The sequence below is a fragment of the Myotis brandtii genome, unplaced genomic scaffold, assembly GCF_000412655.1.
Source record: "Myotis brandtii unplaced genomic scaffold, ASM41265v1 scaffold441, whole genome shotgun sequence".
In the NCBI taxonomy this organism is placed as follows: Eukaryota; Metazoa; Chordata; class Mammalia; order Chiroptera; family Vespertilionidae; genus Myotis; species Myotis brandtii.
The window spans coordinates 4,480,374-4,503,953 of NW_005366873.1; the positions used below are offsets into that span (position 1 = coordinate 4,480,374).

The following is a 23,580-nucleotide window of genomic DNA, read 5'->3' on the forward strand; positions in this document are numbered from 1 at the left end:
CTGGGACGCGGGAGGCTTCTGAAGGGCGGCCGGAGCCGTTTCCGGCGGAGCCTGTTGGGGGTGTGGGGGTCCCGGCCCCGCGGGCGTCCGCTCGGCGTCCCTGGAAGCTGATGTTTGAATTACTTGGAGGTCTGAGATGATCGGCCACGTTGTGGCGGGCTTTGGGGGGGGGGGGGGTGGGGGGGGGCAATGCCCGCGCCCCTTGGAGCCCTTCCAGATCTCAGCCTGTCGTTGACGGGAGCTGAGACCGAGGGCCCCGAAGCCCCGGGCGTGCGCTCGTACACCGGGAGCGGATGCGCTCGCACCTTACTTCCAGAGAAGGAGGAGGACTTGCGGGAAGGCTCGTCCCGGAATGCCCAGATAAGAGTGTTTGTGCTGGTCCTTGCCCGGAAGGAAACAAGCCGGCATTATTGAAGTGACTGGGCGGAAGACTTTAGCTCGGAGAAGAGCTTCTAAACACACTCATTAATAGAGAAGCTCATGTAGAGACAGTTATTTGTGTAGTTAATCCAAAAGCCATTCCTATTTGGCTTTGGAAGTATTCTTTAGTGCTTGTAGTAAATATATTTTTAGAAGTCTTCACTCCAACAGATTAATGTCTTTTGAGGGGGGGAGGCCGGTGACGATATAATAATCCTTTTAAATGAACCGACCACAGTGCTTTCCTTATTACAGGAATTTAAAGAAAATTAGAATTTCTCTAGTTCCCACATCAGCTTTTCTCTGAAACTAAGAGTAGAGGTGATGGTGATAAACTAAGCTGCAATGAATTGCAATGAGTTGGGAGCGACATTGGTAAGGTTAATTCAGGCAGACAAGGAATTTTTTTTTAAATGTTTGTGGGCTTTTTTGTTGTTAATCCTCACCTGAGGATATTTTTCTGTCTTTTTTTTTTTTTTTCTTGGTTAATCTTTACCCGTGAATATTTTTCTATTGATTTTTTTTTTTTTTTTCAGAGATAGAGTGGAAGGAAAGGGGAGACAGAAACATCCATTGGTTGCCTCCCCCAGGTGCTGGGGGTCAGGGCCTGCAGCCTTGACTGCCATCGAACCCGGAACCGTCAGTGTGTGGACGGAGGCTCTACTACCCACTGAGCAGAACTGGCTAGGGCAGGGGTGGGCAAACTTTTTGACTCGAGGTCCACAATGGGTTCTTAAACTGGACCGGAGGGCCGGAACAAAAGCATGGATGGAGTGTTTGTGTGAACTAATATAAATTCAAAGTAAACATCATTACATAAAAGGGTACGGTCTTTTTTTTTTTTTTAGTTTTATTCATTTCAAATGGGCCGGATCTGGCCCGCGGGCCGTAGTTTGCCCACGGCTGGGCTAGGGCAATGTTTGTGTGTTTTTGTTGTTCAGTTTTCATGGCCTTGCCCTTTTCCCCTCCAGATGTCAGAGGATCTAGCAAAACAGCTGGCAAGCTACAAAGCTCAACTCCAGCAAGTTGAAGCTGCCCTGTCTGGAAATGGAGAAAATGAAGATTTGCTAAAATTAAAAAAAGATTTACAAGTAAGTATGAGGGGACACTTACCGCTACATTATTCAAAAAGAGTAGTTCTGTCTTTTTCAAATGATTTCTTGCTTAGAACTACAGGTGTCCAAGGCACCCCTTGGAGGTGGTGTTTACCCTTTCCCTTTGTGTATATTCGCATAGGCATCCTTGGCTGTAAAAGTAGGGTTGTTTCCTCAGTTTGCATACATCAAAACGAGTGAAGCATTGTCCTTTGTTATGTAAATCTTGTGTGTTCATTTAATAATAATAAGTTGATTTTAGAAGTCTCAGATTTACTAGAGAAGAGATATATAACTTTACAGTGGAAAGTACTTTTACATTTAAAGACCTGGCAAAGGAAGTTTAGTTCAAAAAGTAACTAAAATTAAAGGAGAAAGATAAAACCTGATTAAAATACTTTTTAATGCCACAAGTCTTTGAAAATGAGAGAGTGTGTGTGTATCAAAGCTAGCAGGTAACACTTTGTATTGAAAGCACATTATAAAAACATAAAAGATACTTGTTTTCTGCATAAATGTTACTTCATGTTTGAACTTAAAGGGTAGGTTTTTCAGTGTAGTTGTTGACACTTGTTGAAGTTAAATTGAATCTATGTGAAAGGGATACTAACTTGTTTTGTTTGTCATGGGAGAGTTTAGTATGTATGAAACCTGCTTTTAAAATCCTGTCCCGGGCAGGGGTTGTCTCAAGACAAATGAAGTCATAATAGTAAATATCTATTATTTCTCAGAACACTAGGTTGATAAAAACTCCACATAAAAGATTTGTAAATATATATGACTTCCATCTTAACAAATTTGAGACTTAAAGTTTTGAACCTCATGTTTTGGAAACTTTTAAAAGGTGTTATTAGATGCTCTTTCTTTACTGATTCAGTACAAAACTTGAATCATCTTTGTCCTATCTAAGTAATTCTTTCCCTCTATCATCTTTTGCCTTTTAAAGTTATTAATATTTTAGGAATATTAGAACTGCAAACAAATGAAAATTATTTTACATGAAGTCCAGATTCGGGATTCTGAAAGAGCTTATGTGGGCATAATTAAGATGTTGAATATTTTCAGGTTCAAATTCTAGATTTAGGATAAACTCTAATGAAGTTGCTGCGATGGTATTTGTTTGTTTGTTTGTTTTTAATCTTCACCTGAGGATATCTTTTTCCATTGATTTCTAGAGAAAGTGGAAGGAAGGGAGGAAAGAGAAGCATCATGTGAGAGAGATGAATTGATTGGTTGCCTCCTGCACAAGCTCCTACCGGAGCTGGGGAACCTGCAACCTGGGTACGTGCCCTTGACCGGGAACAGAACCTGAGACACTGCAGCCCCCATGTTGACTCTAATCACTGAACAAAACTTGGCTGGTATGTTATTTTTTAAAAACACAGAAAACGGGACCCTTTTTCAATTTGTAGAAGTCAGGCCAATAGATTTTAGGGTGCTAGTCAATAAGGAAGAAATGTTTGGAGAGCAATCTTTCCCACTCCCAGACCAACTTCTTGCCTCCAGGGAAGATCCTGGCACGTCCCATCTTTCACCAATTTAAAAGCAGTCCTTTTTTTTTTTAAGAAATAAAAAAGAAACATTGTCTGCAAGGTTGTATATATTGCCTCCTGGGCAGTGGGAGAAAGGGTCTGTGTGGAACTGATCAAGGGGAAGTTGGGGGTGAAGGTTGAAACAGCATGATTATGAGGTCTTTTTAATATTTCTAGAATAAATTGTCAGAGCTTGGACAGAATTGCCTTATACTGACATGATCTGTAGTGGAAGTTCTGATAGGCCTTGTAGTAAGAACACAAATGCCCTGGGGGGCTCATTTATCTGTAAAATCACTTCTATAACCATCAGAACAGCACTGTACAATAGAACTTTCTGAAATGATGAAAATGTTCTGTATATGCTGTGCAATACTGGAGTCACTAGGCGCATGTGGCTATTGAATGTTTAAAATATGGCTAAAAATCTGAATCTTTAATTTTAGGTAATGAAATAGCCTGTATGACTACCTTATTGGTTGGCACAGATTTAGAAGCTTAAGTTCTAACAGTTCAGGTAGCCATACAGAATGTTCTTCCTAATTAAACCTTATCACAGTTTCTTTTCCTCTTAGTCTATCATGAGGGAAAAAAATCATTTTGGTCACTAGATTTAGGTCTGTGTAAACTAAAAACTGCTAAAAGGTGGAAGGCACCATTTAAGATTAGATAAAATTCTGGTAAGTGTTTGGATATCTGCTTCTACCTATAATTGTCTCTATTGACTAGTTACAGCTTCTATTTAGCATGGGTTTAAAATTCTTTTTTTTTTCTTTCTCTGCTTTCTGGGATATACCTCAGGTCATTGATACTTAACATGTTAAGCGCCCAGTCAGTCACCGGTGACTGACACTATACTTACCATCCGGAAGACAAAACAGGATGGGCGCTTAACATGTTTAATACTGCCTTTTATGTTTGCTGAAAAGTCTGGTCAAACTGATTGAGTTTGTGGCCTTCTTTGTTTTCTTGTGTTTCTCTTATGGAATGTCTTATTCTGGTTATGAATTTGCCCTTTCACTTATGACAAATACTCTTTCTGCATTTTATCAATGACTTCCATTTTGCCAGTAAGGCTTCCATTTTTATCTCTTTATATACTGTCTTTCCTATAGAATAAAGTTACTCAGCACGCAGCAAATTGATCTACTGAAGTTCTAGTTGCCTTTCTTTTTTCACTTAAAAAAGTGGGTATAGTAAAATCCAGGCTAGCTAGCTGACTAGCTCCCCAGGCAGTCTATGATAATCACAGAAATAGTCAATTTATTAAGCTGTTTTGCTGAATAAAACTGGTTCTAAAGGAGGCAGGGGTCAAGTCACTTGTCTCATATATTACAGTGGCTCTCTGCATCCCCGAAACGCCTTCCTTCAGTAAGCAGAGTGCTTGAGTGCATCCCCTTTGACCTGCTGATATGTAGATCACAACATCTGATGCTTCCTGGAATTGCCGATTACTGTAACTGCTGCCCATCTGTCAATGAAGGAGCAGTTTCAGAACTCAGACTTGGGGGAGGAAAAGTAATTAATGGTATGTACCTTTAAGAACCCCCTCATACATAAAATAGTTTCTCTAATAATTTGGTCAGTATGCACATGTGAAGGAAAAAATTTAGAAGGGTCTTCATAGTTTGTTGGGTGAGGTATGTAAAATATGGCACAGTAAAAGGACAACTAGGGATAAATGCTGTGGATTTTTTAAAACGTCATTTCAGTGCAGGGCTCTGAAGATTATAACTTTTTAGGACCCCTTTCTTCGGTGAAAATGTATTTTCTTATGAAAATAGGATAGGCATCTATCCTAAGAATAGTAGAGTTCTAAATCTTCAACCTACAAATGCAGAATTCATGTTTGTGCATTAGTAGGTAAATGATCATCCCTAGTTAGATGGAATTATTTAATGATAGAGGTTGTATGGGCTCTTGAGTCAGGCTTAGATTAGATTACATTCCTAGCCCTTAAAGTGGTTTATTAAAAACAGGACTGATAATTTACTCTCCTTTGTATAGTACATGATATATTTATTTGGAATGTCTTTGCTTTATTTGCTTTATATGCAAAAGTTCATCTAATTAAATGATATCTGAATGGCTACTTGGCACCTGATAAAACTTCATTAAAGATACTACTCTACTGAATTTAAATCCGAGTTTTCTAGTTTTTTATTCACAAAATTTAATTCACAAAACTGATCTTCCTCTAAGAGCTTAACATTCCCCCCATTTTTAGGCTCAAATACTCGTTTTTCAGAAATAGCCAGGAAGATATAGAATCTTAGGTGAGAGGTAATATTTAACTTTCTTGGCTACTGAACCAGAAGTACTATTTATAAAACCTCAATGGGAGCCAGAAGAAACTCAGTGCAGAGTTTAACTTGGTAATGTTTATCCCAAAAAACACATGATATTTTAAGGTATTTTGTATGCAGTAGTAGGGGAACAGTTATGCAGGTTTTTAAGTCAGATAAGATGATACATAATATGGGTTGTTTAATTTAGAGTAAAATTATAGCAGATAGGTAACAGATCTATCAATTTGTACTATTTCAAAAATGTAGCTGATCTATCAATTTGTACTATTCCTTGAGTTTTTTAACCAGCCCTCCCAAATACCTTCAAATGAAGCCAATAAGTATAAGCCTGAATTACAAAAAATATTTGCCACACAGAAAGATATTGCTTGCCTGTGTGTGTTAACATTTATTTTTTTTCCTTTTAAATGAAGAAGTGCTAATATGTGTAACATTTAAGTATTGGGATATTTTCAATCTAACCTGGTAACTTGCTTACCTGGATGAGGTAAGCTTTATAATAAATGAATAGGAAGACTAATGGCTTTTTATATATACCTACAGTATTTTAGTAGAAATATGTATGAGCAGGAACATTTTTATTACTACAGATACAAGGCTGTTTCAAGTGTTTTGGGGCTTGGGGGTATGGGGCACGTTGGCTAGGCATTTAATAGTACTGTAATACCCTGTAAAGCAATAGTCATGAAATACATATATGACATGATATAAGTGACCTTGAATCTAGCTCAGGCCTTCATAATTGACTATTTCTCATCTTTGCAGAGATCTGGTCAGCTAAAATTGACACTTAGAAATAATGCATGGTATAAGCTCAAGTCTACCCAATTATTTCTACTAGTTTTTGAGATTAAGTTGAAAGACAACTGTCTGGGTTTAAATCTCAGCTCCACACTGTATAAAATACTGTATCTCAGTTTATGCATGGGGATAATCACAGTACATACACTATACTTTTGTTATGAACTACAAATAACTGTAGAGTATGTAAGTGCTATATGGTGAGAGCTGTTGTCATCAAAAAATGAAAGAACTTGCTTGTTGAAAATAGGTGACAATGTGAATTATAAAAATAATGTTATGGTTTTTGGTTTTCCTTTCTAGGAAGTTATAGAACTAACCAAAGACCTTCTGTCAACTCAACCTTCAGAAACTCTTGCAAGTTCAGACTGTTTTGCTTCTGCTCAGCCCACTCATTCATGGAAAGTAGGGGACAAATGTATGGCAATCTGGAGTGAAGATGGACAGTAAGTGTAGAAAAAAACTAACTATAACATGAAATATTAATATACAATGGTAAGATGTTTTTATTCAGTTCGACTACCCTGTTTTAATCTTTCTATATAGCCAATGTGGTTAATAGAGCCAATTTGATTCTTGGGTGGTTACTATTAATACAGTTTAGTTTTTAGTTTTGGATTAAATTTTGGGGCAGAAGAATGGCTAAGATCCCAAAGGAAAGAAAACTGAAAGCAGAGGAAAATGGATATTTTTAAAAATAATCTAAATTCTTTTTTCCTCAAATTGAAAATTGAGTGAATGGTTGGCTGTCTTAGATGTCCATGAAGTACACACACTGAAATTATTCCTATAAGAAATATCTTTTCTCAAAGAGATTGACTAAAGCACTGTTAGTAGACATGTAAGAGACTTTCCTGGCAAATATTGATTAGGACTTCCTTTTAGGATACCAGATGGCTAACTCCAACCACTCTTGCATTATCTTTGCCAAAGGGTCATTTGATTACAGAACTTTTATTTTTAAAGTTGAACTTTTATTTCAACATGTAATAGTTGAATCACTACAGTGTAAGTCTTGTAGGCTGAGTACTAAACCTTTACTCACCTGCTTACAGCCATGATATCTTTACAGGTGTTATGAAGCGGAGATTGAGGAGATAGATGAAGAAAACGGCACTGCTGCAATCACCTTTGCTGGCTATGGCAATGCTGAAGTGACTCCACTGTTGAACCTGAAGCCTGTAGAAGAAGGAAGGAAGGCAAAGGAGGACAGTGGCAGCAAACCCATGTCCAAGTAAGTGTGTTTTTAGTATTTAGTATTTTAAGTGTAATCTTCCCCATTTGGGTATTTGAGGTGGTCTGCAGAATCTGTGCAGGCTAGTTTAGGATAAGAAGGTTATAATACTGCTTACCATTATTTTGAAGATTAGCAATATAAGGTTATTCATTCTCTGTATTTGTATGCCTGGGTAAGGTGAGGACATTTGGGTTTCCACTTAGGCATTTAGTAAGTATTTTTTAAGTGGATACTATATATACTATCACTAACCCAGATGCTGGAGTTCCACAACAGTGAAGAAAACCAACTTGGGCCTTGTCCTGACTGAGTTTATGAATGAAACATAATGGGTACTTGAAGGGAACAAAGAACAGGTACCTAAACTGCACTTAGGCATTCGGGGAAATTACTTTGAGAAAATGACATCTAAACTTGAGAGATCTGAAAAGAAAAGGAGTTAGTCATACTAGAAGGTATGACTTTGAGCAAGTTGCCTATCTTCTGTTTCCTCGTCTGTAAAACAGGGAAATAGTATCTACATTTTTGGATTTGTCAAAGAGTTTTCAAAACTTAAGTTGCTACATAAATATATTTGAATTTAAGAAAATTGTCATCTATTAAAATTACATTTGATTTAAGCAACCCAATAAGAAAATCAGATTATAGAGCATCTCTTATTTTTAATTTTTGACGTATGAAAAGCCACACTTGGCTTCATAGTGGTGATTATATGATACAAAGGAATCTAGATCTTATTACCTCTTTTTAAAGACCTCTTCCTTCATCCTTTTTTTTGGTGAGACCTCAGTGTTAACTAAGCAGAACTTACTATGGGAGCTTTAGGCTCTAATCTTATTTACTGTTTTTGGAAAACCCCAGTTGCTTTTGTGTTAAGAATTGTTAGCTCTGATTTCCCTTTGTGCTCCTGTGCTCTTCCAATCTAAATGAAATAGGGATTTATGTTCCTCTAATCTCTTCATACACTATTTCCAAATGCAGCATTTTACACTTGCTAACTGTCCACTTAGAAATTAATAGAAGGTTTAGACATCTGTTGACACTCATCTTATTCCTAAAACACAACTGGCAAAAGCTATGTAAACATCAGCTAAAAAGTCATAGTTGAAATATTTTATTTAAATGGGCAATAGATTACTGTTATGTTTGAAAGTTTCCAAGTATGCGCGATATATTTCAAATAACATTTATTAGTAGCACTGGGTCATTGGCATTGATGTTAGTGCTTTTATTCATGAGGAGAAGAGTATGTAAGTTTATTCATTTTCGTTCTTTTTTCTTCTTCTTTTTTTTTTGTATTATTAAATATCCCCAGGAAGTCGTGTTTTAAATCTTAAGAGTTGACATTTAGTTGTTATATCCACACAGAAAAGAAATGATTGCTCAGCAGCGTGAATATAAAAAGAAGAAAGCTTTGAAAAAAGCACAGAGAATAAAAGAACTTGAGCAGGAGAGAGAGGACCAGAAAGTGAAATGGCAACAGTTCAACAACAGGGCCTATTCTAAAAACAAAAAAGGCCAGGTTAGTAAATCCTGTCATCATATTTTGTAAATTTGAAAAGCACGGCTGTCATTAAAATGAAAAAGGAGGTACACAGATTTTTAAAAATACATGACTGGATCTTAAATTCAGAATTCTCTTCAATCTTCAGTTTGGCTTATTGAAAGAATCTACATTAGCCACTGTCTCTACAATAGAAATACTATAAATGAGAATTTATATCAGGAATTACAAAAGATCTAGTTTTTTTCCTTTCTGTAAACTAAAATTTGAAAAATTATTTGCTGTTTTACCACGTACAAGAGGGTGTGTTGTACCACATTTGCTTTGTTAACATGCCTTTATGCTGGACATCATTGGTAGATTTTATTTAAAAGAGCATTCAGGTTCTTTTTCTCCTAAGTATATTTTGTAATTTTTATTGTTTCCAAAACTAATCAAGAATGGTTTCTGTTTCATTTCCCCTAGGTAAAGAGGAGTATTTTTGCTTCACCTGAGAGTGTAACTGGCAAAGTTGGAGTAGGAACTTGTGGAATTGCTGATAAACCTATGACACAGTATCAAGATACCTCTAAATACAATGTCAGGCATTTGATGCCTCAATAATCAGAAAAACTGTTGAATTTCATCTCTGCAGGGCTTTACATTTACCTTTTTATCCTTATATTTTTCTAAAGGTAAATTATTTGTTAGATGAGTAAGGAAGATACCATTGTTGTCATTGTTTGACTTCAATAGAATGAAACTTGAAGAAATTGCATTTGATAACCGCTATTCATTTAACTTGGTTCATTACTACTACCACAGTTTCCTCAAAGTTTGTTGGGTAACGCAACTTTTCTAGATAGATGCTGCTTAAATAAAGCACTTAGATGAATTGTTGATCTTCCTAATATCAGGCCCCATACATTTTGTAAAGTCCTAACCTGGAACTTTCAGTACCTTAAAACTTGCCATGTATTCTGAAAGCAATTCACTGGAATATCAAGGCAAAACACCAAACTTTACAGAGATTTTTTTTTTTTCTTACCTTCAACTTAAACTTGGCTATTGGCCAATTAAACCTAAAAAATAAGTTAACTTGTAAAAGTCCAATTCTGTTTTCAGGTTTTTCCTTTAATAACTTGTTTCCTAAGCCTGTTAGACCATCTCTAAAATGTATCCAGCTCTTTTATTCTTTTCATTGAGTTTTAGTTTTATGTAAAAAACTATGTTTTAGCACCAGCTACCTTTTCTAATTTTTCCCCCCTCCTGTGTTGGTTTTTCACATAGGGTAGTGGTACCATTTTTTTGGATGTGAAATGTTTATATGAGAAAACAAAAAGCTGATGTATAGCCCTGTATACAGTGTAGATACTATTTTTGTAAAAAAAAAGAAAAAAAAACGGCTAAATTAATGAACAAGAGTACTGAATGTTTCATCATTAAAAATTGACTGTATTTCTTGTGCATTAATCTGACCATAATCCCCTGTATATTATGTTCATGTAGCTGAGTTTGTAATTTTTGTTTACTAGATCAAGTTGTCAGCATTTGCTGGTATAAGTGAACATCACATTTATCCTGAGTTGAGTTTAAGCCAAATATATGCATAGAAAAGTGTCTTCCTGTTAATGGAAGTCAGTGATTTTCAGGATGTGTTAATTTCAGTTTTTGTATGTTTAACTTTTATTAAATAAAGTGTTTTTAAAATCTCCAGGGTGTGTTATGACAAAGGTAAAATCTTACTAGTAGCTCCCAGCATTGATAATGATTAAGCCTCACTGTACTTGCATACATCATTTCTGCAAAAGAAAATGAGTATGTTAAAGGTTTCGATAAATCCTTACCTACTCCCCTTCCATTAGACATAAAGAATTAGATTCTAAAGGGCAAACCAATTTTAAGGGCTTGTGCTCTGTTTGGAGTTTATAAATTTTTGCTACCGGGAAAATAAAATTTTTTACTTCATGTATTTTAATTCTTTTGGTAAATTGAAACTTTCAGGAGGATAGTGGTGAGGTAGAATTTTTCATCTTGCCTTTCCACCTCCCAACCCAGGAGATTACTTTTTCCTTTCATTTTTGGCCACTGAGTAGCGCACATATGATAGAAAAAAAGGTGAAACGTTTTTTACATACAAGGTACAAATTACAGTAGAAAAAGGGCCACATAGCTTGAAAAACTTATAAATAAAATATACTAATGCTCTCGTTATTAATTGTAACATACTAATCAACAGTATCCTTGAAGGATTGCAATTGTACCCTTTTAATGAAAAACCACAGGACAGACATTTGGTATAATTGAGTGGCCACACCAAATGGTTTTTGGTGAGATTACCTTGGTATGTTTATCACTCACCTGGTGTTGTGTAGGCAAGACTTGTGTTGAGACTTGTGCTTTGTTTGATTGACCCTATGGGCCTTCCTTTCTGTACATTAATTTTTCTGGAGGGCTTTGCAGTAGGAGGAGAAAAGAGTAAAGGTGACCATATTCTATAAAATATATTTTTTAAAATAGGCATATGTAGCATGAGATCAGGAACCCTTGTGTCAAAAGACCTAGATGTGGCTCTGAAAAGTCCGAGATACCAGGATGATGATAGTGTCTTTGGATTAAACGAAAAGTTAAGACGCCTGGAGAGAGTATCTGTCTTGTGTCATGTTAAAGCCGAGAAGATGCTTAATGGGTAGCACCTCATAATACCAATACCTTTTTACAAATGATGGTGGTTAAGCTCTCAATATTCTGAAACCAAATATAACACTTGGTCTTATGAAGCTTAATGTAATTTCCCATCAAGAAAGGCTTGACAAGCTCAGTAACTAACAGATCGTGCTGTCAGTCATTTAGGGTTCCCAAATAGCTATGGTTGCATACATCTTTTCAGAATTTGACATTTGACTTTGTTGTTATTGAACAGTTGAAGAATTCTTCAAGACCAGTCCTAACGTTCCCAAAATATGTAAACTTTAAGATTGTAGCATTAATCACAGATAACATGCTTTTTAAATTAATATGTAGAAAGACCATATTAGAAGAGCAAGGACTTGAATCAGACTGCTGTTTGAATCCTGGCTTCCTTATTTATTACCTGTGTGTATAACTCCTCTTTGATTCAGTTTTCAGCTGTAGAATAATTTGTTTCAATAAATTGTAAGGATGAACGAGTTAATATGTGTAAAGTGCTTAGTGGAGTATCTGGCATGTGGTAAGCACTATAGAAGTGTTAGCTATTACTGTGCAGAGTGGTAATGGTGAATATCTGATCTTTCTTCCTTTTTTTCTTAAATTCTTTATTGTTTAAAGTGTTACATATATCTCCCTTTCCCCCCATTGACCTCTCCCTGACCACCCCCAGCCCCTGATCTTTTTTCCTTTGAACAATAATTCATATCAAAATGTATAATAATGCCCATTGTTTACAATTTGGCCCCTAATTATAAACATGCTACTGAAATGTTATCAAACTTTATAAGTAGTACACCCGAGTAAAGGTTAAGATTTTTATATTAGAATGTCTTAGGCATGTTTCTTGATGGGAAGGGGATACAGGTTATAATAAAATCATCCCTAATGCTTGTTTAAAATTAAAGAGGAATTCCTGGATCCTACCTCAGAATCATCTAAGCCAAGATATAGCTGTCACTCCACAGGTGATTCTGATGCACATCTCTGGCTGAGAACCATGTTTTTGGGTAAATACAAGGGTGCACAAAAGTAGGTTTACTATGCCATTGTGACATTCTTTTGAGTTAAAGCTATTGTAACAATCATAACTTGCATGTCTTTTACCATACGAATTTGTCCACCCTGTATAAAAGCAGTTTTTGAAATGAAGGAAAAATTACATTAATAAGTGGTAGTTTTCTTAGCCCAATTATGAAGACTAGGCATCAAACTAAAATGAAATGCATCCATCTATTGTAATAACTCATTTTTAAAAAAATGCTTGTTTTTCACAAAAGGGTGCCATGTGTATGTTTCCACTACAATGCAGTTCTAATGCTGAGTGAGCCTGCCTTTAATGTAGCAAAGGAAAACCAAATAACAAAGGAAAAACCATAGTTTTGTAAATTGTGTGTCTGTAGATTGTAATTCTTAAAAGAGACAAAACCACTTGCAAATTCAGGCAAAAAATATTTTTAAAGCTTTGATTTGACTTTGCCTTAACTTTGATATTAACTGAAATATAAAATTATTAAAACCAACAAGGTTTATATTTTAAAATCTTTAGAGTTCTATAAATACCTGTTGAATTGTATTAAGTATTTGTATTATACTATGAAGCAACCAATTACTATAAATGGTAATTTACAAGTAAATATGAACATTCTTTGTATCTAGGATTTTTGAGTTGCAAGCTAAACACTGAATTTTTACTGCAGTGGAAAGGAAGAGCATAGCAGGCAAAATAACAGGTAATACCGTAGTTTAAACAAACAAAAACCCAAGTAATTGAATCCCCTTACATTATGATATTTAACAAGCATATCTGTATAGATATGCTCTTAAGAGGTTCAGAAACCAGTATTGACATTCTAAGAATTTGTTTTGGCCTGGCTAAAAATAAATAGCAAAAGAAAACATAAGATGGAAGATATTAGATTTCTGTGAAGTTCTTTGATTGCCTCCTCTTGCCTTTCAGCTTATGTACATAGAGGTGGTTCTATTATGGCCTTGAGGTAAAGCAGATCTGAGACGAACATGGCTTGTGGTAGTTGACAGCTGAACTAGCTAAAAATATCAAATTATGGATACTTAAATTCTCTTTCAGTTCCCAGAAATAAAAACTGGTAGTTTACTTCCACCAAGCACCTCACCAGTTCATTTTTATGAAACCAGTACAGACTTAGGTTACTGGAATTAAAATTATAATTTGTATCCTCAGTCTTTTTTAAGAGCACAGCTAAAGAAGCCATGGTTATACTCATTATGAGAAAAGGTTTGCTTTCTGTTTGAAGAGCTACCTTTTCAACTTGAGGCCAAAAGTCATGGTTGTGATTTTGCTGGCTCATGATTTCCCTTTCTTGGTGAAACTGATGTGCTTTTGTTTTGTTTTTCCCCCTTTCAAGCCCTGTACTACTCACTTTAGCAAGATGCAGTGAATTTCTGACCAGAGAAACAATTCAGGCTTGGAGGAAGCGCTTGACTTTTAAGTCCTTGGAAAACTAAGATTTTGAATCCTGAGGTCTGCAGCTAGGCTAGTCTTTAATAGATGGTAATTGTCCAGGTGTTCATTGCTCAGAAGTATGCAGGAAGGAGTAAGTATCCCTTTGGTTCCTTTGCCCAGTTTTTCCCTCCAAAAGTATTGTTAGACTTAGTTGATTCTAGCTTTCAGAGTGTTGATGAAGCTAATTGAGAAGAAACTGACTCCTTAAATTTGTATTTTTTTATGGCTTTTATGTTTTTATAATGCTGTTCTGTGCTTGGTTTGAAAATCTAGCTAAATGCCCCATGTACTGCCCTATTAAGCATTCCTCCATAGCAAAGAGCTTGAGGAAATGGGGAAAATTCCAAAATTTTAGAAAGTTAGCTGGCAGTACTTGAAAAGAGCTTCATTTAAGCCATGTCTCCTAATTTATGATTCTATAGAAGTTAACCAAGAAATGGCCAGCCAGTACATATATTTTGAACTATACTGATTAATTAAAAGGATCAGATGTATTCCACAAGAAAACTAGTTTTCTGTTAGATCTAATAAACGGGCCAGGAAGAATTTTTTTTCCCCCCTTGGCAAAGCCAACACTAAATGTTAACTAGGATGTTCAATTATGCAGTAGCGACTATCAGTGTATAGTACTCTCAAGCTCAGGGTAGTCATGCCCGCCACCCTTTTTTTAGATCCAGATAATTACTAAAACCAATGATCCATCAATCTTGTAAAGGCTTTATTTTTAAAAAATTCTTAGGACATAAAAATTGACGTCTTACAAAGTATAACCTATGTAATTTTGTGAAAATGAACTATTTCATTTAATAGAAAGACCTAGTCAGAATAACTAATATTCAAGATTAAGGATGAAGTGATTAGAAGATTGCATTCATCAGAGAAAGTAGAGAAGTTACATACCTTAGTTTCCTTTTGGTGCTACAAACTCCTAGATTGAGGGGGTGGTATAATTTACATATGTCAGTATTAATCCTTACAACCTTTTGAGACGGGTATTTATCACAACTTTTTAGGAGGAAATAGTCCCTATGAAGAAATTAAGCAACTTGCCCAGGGGCCTTAGCAAATACTAGAACTGGGATTTAAAGTGACCAAAACCCTTTTTCTTACCACATGATGCTGTTTTTGATAGGGAGTATGGAAATTTTTAGGTGGAAGTTAAAAAAAGAAAGGGAAAAAGGCAGCTTGTTGCTTTAAGCAGAAGAGAAACTCACCAAAAAACTTTTCCCAAGGACTAAACAATTTTCTCATGAGAAATGACCCAGGAAGCAGTGTGGCCTTAGGTTAGGAGTTTTGCCTCAATAATCCTCACTTTTAAAATTCCTTTATAATACTAAAAGCTGTCATTGTCACCAGAGGAGTTATACCTATTCTAATCAGAAACTAGAGAAACAATGACATCATCACAATCTTCTTTGGTAATATGCACTGAAATAAAATTTACCTGCACCATCACTCAGGCTTTTCCATACAGGGTACCTTCTCAGGTGAGCTTCCAGACTTGGTTTCAATGTGAATTATAAGTGTAGCCAAAGGGATTCCTTAAAAAGTTATTTGGAGAACAGCTATGCATGACATGGCTTTGTGTCCTACCTGAAGCAGTTAAATATCACATACAATAAACTATCTGCAATTAGGTTATGTGGAATTATCAGTCAAGAATTATAGGAAACGGCAATGATTCAAATTGCCATTAATTCTGGACTACTGAAGTAGTATCAACAAACATTTAGGTGACAGTTGCCTCAAGGTGTAGATGCTCATTTATATATTTTTCCTTCATAGAGAAGGGTGGTACAAAAAGCACTCGGTATTATTCATTCACAATTTTTATTTCTTGCAATTAACTTTTGTATCTTCAAAGTCGATTTGTCTTTTAAAAAAGTAATACTTCTTACTCATCATACAACCCACCTCCCTCCCCCAGTAAAACAAACCCAGGGAAGGAGTAATTTAGGGGGCAGTTGAAATAGGTACTCTAGGTTCGTGACAAAGTCTTCTCAGCCCACCATTCAATACACATACAACAAAATGGCAGCACCTCAAGTTCACCTGAATGAATCGTCCCAAATTCCAGCCCTAGGCAAGTGATGCAAGTGAATGCCATGGGAGTAAAAATGGCAGCTTAGTCATTGGCTTCCATTTACTTTCCATGGTAGTTAGCAGAGTCTTCAAACTGTCTTACTCGGGAAAGTCAAAAGTAAGCAACATAAGAGCAACATTTTGACCCAGCCAAGAGGAATTTAAAATGAAACCAGAAATAATTTACCTGGGCCACAGAAATGAATTTATATTTTTCCTTGAGTCCCCAGCACCTGAAGTAGCAAGTTCTAATAATGGGCTTCTAAAGGCATGCAGTTTTTCACACATCTACTTCAAAGAATTTCTTCCACTTAAACAGCACAATCAAGGATAAAATACTTTTGAGGCACAGGAAGAGCACAAGAACAAGTAAGTATATGCTGAGGCCTTGTGTATGACCAAGATGGTACACTTCATACATAGAAGCAGTGAAAGCTGTTAAAGTGCTACTTACAAAGGATAGTCTAATTATTACACACACAACTCAACTGCACTGCTAAATATGGTTGTCTTTATTTTTCCTTGCCCAGCCCTATCTAAACAAAATAAAACTACAGGACTGAAATTAACAACCCATTAAAATCAGCAATAAGTTATGAAAATCATAAAGCTTTTTTAAAAGTAATTATGGGTAGTTAAATTATTTAAAGTATACAAAGTTCAAAGAGCCTTTAAAGTCAAAGGGGTAAGGAGGTCTCCAAGAAGGTTTCCTGGGGTAAGGGAGAGGCGAGGCCAGGGAGAAAACTTGGGAATTTGAAGGACAAAGGGAACACACGACATCAAAGTGCAGGCTAGGAATTTCACTTAAAATAACATTTCTGAAAATATTGATAAGAGCAACAATAGCACCTGCACAGTGGGACTGTGAGGAAGGAGAGAGTCTGCCTGTAGGAAAACGGAAGCAAATCTTTACATTAAAATGAGACAAGTCCAGAACTTAACTATGTTAACTAGGATAGTGTGTCTACTATAGATATCAGATGGATAAAAGCTGGTAATGATTCTAAAAGAAGACAAAAACAGCATTGACCTTTTCCTACCTAGCTCAGACCTCATTCACTTTGTGCACTATAAAGAGTGAGGCGTTTTATCATTATCAAATGCTGCATCAAAATAGATGATTTTTCCCCCCACATGTTTTTCCACTATAAAAGACATCTATGTTTTTATGGACAAGCTTTAAAAAGATGTCATTTTGGTTTTTAACACATACAAACAGTTATCAAAATCTGAAATAAAAATGCTGCCGTGGCTCAGACCTTGGCCTGCTAATCTGCGTGCACAACTCTTCTGGCCCATGCAGACACAGAGGCACGTGGAGCTTTTTCCTTCTGGCCCCTCAATCCGAACTCAGGCCCTATGTGGGAGAGGCTGTCACGCATGACCTGCCCCAGGGTGGCTAACGAGCTGGCGGCTGGGTGCCCTAGTGCTAACAATGCAGGGTAAGGTTGGCTTGCTTAGCATGGAATCCAACAGATGGCTGAGCTGCACGATGATCCCTTTCAAAAGGCTTCATGGGAGTCTCTCCTTTTGCAGAGCATGAAATGAATGTGTGCGTTGTTTTTTTTTTTTAATTAAAGAATTGATCATCCACAGGCTTCATGATAAGCTAGCCCAGGCAAAGTTTTAATAGTTGTGTAGCTATCCAAGATTAATGCCTGATTATCTTGTCTTGCCATTATTATAGATCTGATTTTGTTTTTAGGATCATAAAGCTCAGGAAGGGTTCAGAATACCATCCTTAAATGTGTCTACACTATGAGCAACCTAGGAAAGAAAAAAAGAGGATGGAATTTCCAATGTCCTTTCAAATCAACTAAATCAAGTCAAGAAAATGTCACACAAGTTTTCTGCTGCCATTAGAAATTGTGATTTTCAAAAATGAATATTAATGAATATTTGTTCTGCTGGGGAGGCTCTGCCCCACATTTTGCTAAGTATTTGCTTAAATAGAGGTCTTCTGACCCTTTTGTTCAAGTATGATTTTGTTTAGGTTAGTTTTAAAGGAGACTGCATCATGAACCCAATTTAAGAGATTGTTTGGATTGAATTGGCCCAGTGAGTATTTTGCCCTGCACTGTTATGTCATGCTGGGTTCTAGGAAGTGAACGAAAGTTTGACACTGGCACTGGAGTAACCCTCGTCACTCCCAATACTCTGCAGGCTGCTGTGGTCATCAATGTCACTGATGCTGGTGGTACTGATATTGTCCACTTCTCCATGGGAGAACTCTGTGCTTTCAACATCCACTTCAATCTCCTCTGCCAAAGGGGAAAAAGAGAACATTAGTAATCTAGTTTATGGGCACTTTAAAAAACTAACGAGGAAAAGTGATTACTTTTTATAGTATAAAATAATTGTTAAACAAGTTTATTATGAGTGATGTCTGGAGAACAGAAGGAACCATAGGTGAAGAGACATGGATATATTTTACAAAAGGGAATGTCTGGTGTACAGTGGTGGTCTCAATTTAGGCAGCAAGTTTACTAAAGCCTTTGACGCCAGTCTGTCTGGACCTCCCACCAAAAGCACTTGGCCTATTTGGGAATTAGTGCTTAATATTAAAAGATCCCAACCCCAAATGGTTTAACAACATCTGTTTTGCATTAAACTAGAAACTAATTCTCAGTCTGTTTATTAATCAGAGTTGCTTTAAGGGGGGTGGAGGGGAGGAAAGCATAAACTTAATATAGACAAACTAAAAAATTTATCCGCCCAGGCCTTTGGTAGTATCATTCTACCAACAGTGCTTCAGACTTCTAAGATTCATCATAAAGATATTTGACTATTCAGTAACCAAAATAAGCCTGTCATTATAAAGTAGACTATGGGATTTGTCTTCAATTTAATTTTCTTGCATTAAATATAGCTTGAAATGAAGGTCTAATGCTTAAAGTCTCTGGATTATAGTGAGTTCTATAGTAAAGGCATGTCAGTGGTAGTATTTAACTTCAAAAATCAAATTTGATGGAAAAAAGTCTAAATACATATTACCCAGCTATCGTAGATATCTCAACTGTTAAGTACTACATATACAATCACCAATAATATATAAAAAAGCAATACACATTTTAAAAAATAAAAGGCAGTTGAAAAGCCGTTTTCTCCCATAATAGCTAGAATGAACTCAAGGTTCTTCAATTCTCTTAAAACAAACTCAAAGCCTAATGTTTCACATTTGGCACTGACTTTAAGGGTTCACACTGATCACAATTGCTTTAGGAAAAGTGGATTCTTGCTGAGCCCAAGAAGACAGAGTAAGTTAGTTCAAAGAGTATAATTTTCAAAAGGGCTTGTTGCTTCAAAAGTTTTAGAGATCTGTTTTTAAAATGCAGGCAGCTGTCCAAACAAGCTGTACAAATAATCCTATGAATTCATAACTATTTGTTTCATAACCACAATGCTTCACAGGCTATTTAGTGTTTCCTAGTATCACAGAATATGCATTCAACCTCCAATTGCAAAATAAAATGAAGACACCCTATCTAACAAAGCATGCTGAACTCAATCAAAACAAAGTAAAATGAGACATGCTCTAGCCAAATGGAATAGAGATTGTTACTAAAAGTTACTGGGAAAGAGGGCTGTCAGATAAGAACAAGAATAATACTAGATAAGGTAACTAATATACTGGGGATACTAAAAAAATGAGAACTATAATGATGAAGATACAACCTCTAAAATTTGGAGGTGGGTAGGTACAAGGAGGAGAAAACATCAGGAAGAGCAGTTAAAGCGTGAAGACCTGACAGGTCACAGTGCATAAGCATTAGAAAAAAAGACTAGGATCAAGGTCTGCCTCCTAATTCAAGAGTATTTCTGCTATACCTCACGGTCACTCATAAATGTAGCATGTCCTAGAGGTTCTTGCTGTTGCCCCTAGTAAATTTTTGTTCTTCAAAATTGAGTGCCACATAAAAACAAACTCTTACATAAGAAAAACAACAGACCTAAGGACTCCTAGTGTGTGTTAAAAGGGATAAAAAACCAGTTTAAAAGGCTCCTACAGAATATAGAAAATTTGAGTATTAAAAAGAAAAAGAATGACTACAATGGACTTGAACACATTCAATACATGAAAACATGAGTTCATAAGATAATAAAAAAGAAACAGCAGAACAAAATGCCCTATTACCAAGACACCAACTTATTCAGAAAATTGATAAAACAAAAACAAACATCCCATTTTCCCCATGTGGACTTTATTTCAGAGTAACCATAAACTCTAAAGGAAATGTTCTTCCTTATAGAAGAAAAAGTTAAACATAAGAAGAATGATAAAATTAGAAAATCACTATTTTGTAACATCCATTGAAATAATTATCAGGGCAATAATGATTGCTAAAACTATTACGTGAAAGGTTGAAACATTCTCATAAAAGTATCAAGATGACAATACCTGAACCCACTAACCAATGTTTTCACTAGAGTGAGACAACTGGACACAATATTGATGCACCAAGAAGTGCACAGCACCACCTATGAAGTATTCTTGCCTCAAAAAAAAGGAACCTGAATTTAATCAACCCAACTAGATCTACCAACTAGTTTACAGGAAATAAGACACCATGAAGTGACACCATGAAGACTCAATCATCCAAATCTAAAATGTGGGAAATTCTATAAGAAAAATGGCCCACCTAGTTTCTATAATAAATAAATGGTACTCGGGAAAAAAAGTGGGGAAGGGAAAATTTTTATAGATAAAAAGTATCTTAAAAGGCACAAACAAATGCTATGTGGACTTTGGATTCTAATTCATACATACCAAAGGTAAAATGCCATTTTTGAGAAATATCTATTATGGCATTGAATAAGAGCATCTGATTTTATTAATTTTATGGGATATTATAATAATATAATTATATTTTTTAAAGTCCTATTTTTTTTAAGGTACATACTGAAGTGTTTATAGAAAACATGATAATGTTCTCTGGGATTGATTTCAAACATTCAAGAGAAAATGGTGAGGGTGAGAGTGCGGGTGACGGTGGGAGAACAGATGAAACGAATGACAGAATGTTGACAGCTGTTCAAACTGGATGTTAGGTACATGAGAGTTCATTATTCTACTTTTGTATATGTTTGAAATTTTCCATAATAAAAAGTCAAAACAAGAAATCTTGCAAAAATTTTTTTAGAAACCTCAAGAATCTCATGAGCTCAATTTTCCCAAATGTAAAGTTTAAAATCACCAGAGTTTACCTCTGGGATCCTTTACTGTGGTGTGAGTTCTGATGTAGTAAGAGCTACAGATGAGTAGATCAGTAAAATTCAAATAATTTCTTTTTGGTTGATTTTTCTTCTTAAATTCTGCCAGAGACAAATGTTCTGGGATAGATGGAAAGAGAAATGATGGATATGGCATTTTAAAACACAGGTATAAAAATTAATATCACCAGTAATAAGACATATCAACATCATGTATCTTCTTGATACAATAAAAAGGCATACTATCACTTTCTGATATTTCTTCCCCCAAATATATAACTTCAATCTATTAATAGAAAAATATCAGAAAACTCAAATTGAGCAACACTATATAAAATAACGAGCCAATATTTTTCAGAAGTGTCATGGTCATGAAAGAAATACTGAAGAACTATGTAATGCAATGTAGAATCCTGCACTGGATCCTGTATCAGACCAAGAACATTAGTAGGAAAACTAGTAAAATTTGAATAAGGCCTATAGATTAACAGTATTGCATGAATGTTAATTTCCTGGTGTTGATACTGCATTATGGTTATATAAAGATGTTAACATTAGGGAAACCTAGGTAAAGGATATATGAGAACTCTGTAATTTTCTACAGAAAAATTTTCTCTAAGTCTAAAATTGTTTCAAAGTAGAAAATTAAAAATACATATATAATAAAAAAAAAGTTCTATAGTTCACATGGGCATTACTAGACAATGTTGTGATTGCCTAAAATCTAGAATATTACAATGCTGGCTAAAGAGTAAAAGCAAATACAGTGCCTCCCAACCTATGTTCCCTAAATACAGATACAGGGATTCTTAGTATTTCATTAGGGAAGTAGCACACTGCTTACCTCGCTCTGAATCAGAGCGATCTGAAGAAATAGTTGATCCGATGCTGTCCATTCGTATTCGTTCCATCTCCTGAGGACCCTGCAGCTGTTCCAGTCGCCGCTTTAAAAATCTCTGTTCTCTTTCCAAGTTTTCTAGCTGGTGCTGGCTCTTCCTTTCAGCTTCTTCAAGTTTCTAAAATGATATTTAAGTTTGTGTATAACCCAGTACAAACAGTAAAACTTATTTTTATCTAACATCTCAAAAGATTTCTTTGTTAGACATGAATGAATATACTACAAATACGTGTGTGTGTGTGTATTAAAACACATAAGTACATCAAAAATAGTTATTTCTTTACTTTTTTGGGGGTGTGTGTATAATGCATGCCACATTTACTAGAACAGTATGCAATTCTCAAAGTCTGTAAAGTTATCTCCACGAAAGAGAAACTGGCTCTGCAGTGTAGTTTGATGGAAAAATACTGAGGGACACAGCCAAATGAAGTCATCTCCACCAGAGGGCAGAACTGCCTTCCTTCTGGGTATCACCAGAGTAATTGTTATTTTCCTAAGTATTCCCAGCTCTTCAAACGGCCATGCTGTCAAAACAATTACTTTCATCAGGTTATGTTGCTCCTTCCCATCAGATTAGCTGATAAATTTTTAGATTTCTCTTGATTCAGTTATTAAGGAGGGCACGGTGAGCTAGTTGTTGTAAATGAATAGGAATCATTGCTTCTAATAAAACCAGGACCAAGAGAATCATGTGCAAATATGAAAGTAAAGGTTCTCACCTTGATGTGTGCTTTGGCTTTGTTGAGCAAACCAAGTGTTGTGTGCCTGGTGCAGTCTGGTCCTAGTGGAATCAGAACTTTTAAGCGTTCTAAACATAGGCGCAGATGAGCTCGTCTAAGAAAGACAAAAAAGTCAAATAAGCACAGTCTGAATATTCCACTAGAAATATCCTAAAACCTATTTTAAGACAAATAATAATTTGCACATTATTCAGTCTATAACCATGTTACACCCCTACTTCCATATCTGCAAGTGCAGGCATGCCTACTGATTTTCAACCTGCCATTTCTGCTGTACTCCACAGCTACCGGCCACGTCAGATTATTATCCCCAATGGTAATCTGTCAGAGATTATTTCATTTTAGCCTGCCCCATAAACTATCTCAACTGTATTAATGTAATGTGGAAGTCGGAAAGCATACTAGGGCAACTGTATTTGATTCTGAATAGCTAAAACTGAAGGCTAAAATAGGGGTTTTCAGCGGGGTAACCCAAGGAAGTATAAAATGCTCATAGATTTCCATATCCTTCCTTCCACCTTACACACACACACACACACACACACACAGCTGTCCTACAGTGTTATATGTTATTATGTATCATGCTGATATTCAACCATT

The 23,580-nt window shown here is 35.9% G+C and overlaps 2 protein-coding genes across 5 annotated transcripts in view; one reads left to right on the forward strand and one right to left on the reverse strand.

The window, feature by feature from the left end:
* The window catches only part of SMNDC1 (survival motor neuron domain containing 1), a 12,817-nt gene extending 426 nt beyond the window's left edge, over positions 1 to 12,391 (forward strand). The window contains exons 1-6 of one of the 4 annotated variants that reach the window (XM_014546405.1): positions 30 to 129; positions 1,392 to 1,511; positions 6,460 to 6,602; positions 7,229 to 7,390; positions 8,762 to 8,915; positions 9,363 to 12,391. In XM_014546405.1, the coding sequence (XP_014401891.1) occupies positions 1,392 to 1,511; positions 6,460 to 6,602; positions 7,229 to 7,390; positions 8,762 to 8,915; positions 9,363 to 9,500 (717 nt within the window). In that variant the 5' untranslated portion in view covers positions 30 to 129 and the 3' untranslated portion in view covers positions 9,501 to 12,391. Of the gene's footprint in view, positions 1 to 29; positions 130 to 195; positions 796 to 952; positions 1,109 to 1,332; positions 1,512 to 6,459; positions 6,603 to 7,228; positions 7,391 to 8,761; positions 8,916 to 9,362 lie in introns of those variants that run through there. The other 3 variants (XM_014546403.1, XM_014546404.1, XM_005874543.2) reach the window with 3 other exon arrangements.
* Positions 12,392 to 15,862: 3,471 nt separating this feature from the next.
* MXI1 (MAX interactor 1, dimerization protein) overlaps positions 15,863 to 23,580 on the reverse strand; it is a 71,316-nt gene continuing 63,598 nt past the window's right edge. The window contains exons 4-6 of the mRNA XM_005874545.2: positions 22,960 to 23,074; positions 22,187 to 22,358; positions 15,863 to 18,392 (exon numbers count right to left, since the gene is read on the reverse strand). Of these exons, the coding sequence (XP_005874607.1) occupies positions 18,229 to 18,392; positions 22,187 to 22,358; positions 22,960 to 23,074 (451 nt within the window). The 3' untranslated portion in view covers positions 15,863 to 18,228. The remainder of the gene's footprint in view (positions 18,393 to 22,186; positions 22,359 to 22,959; positions 23,075 to 23,580) is intronic.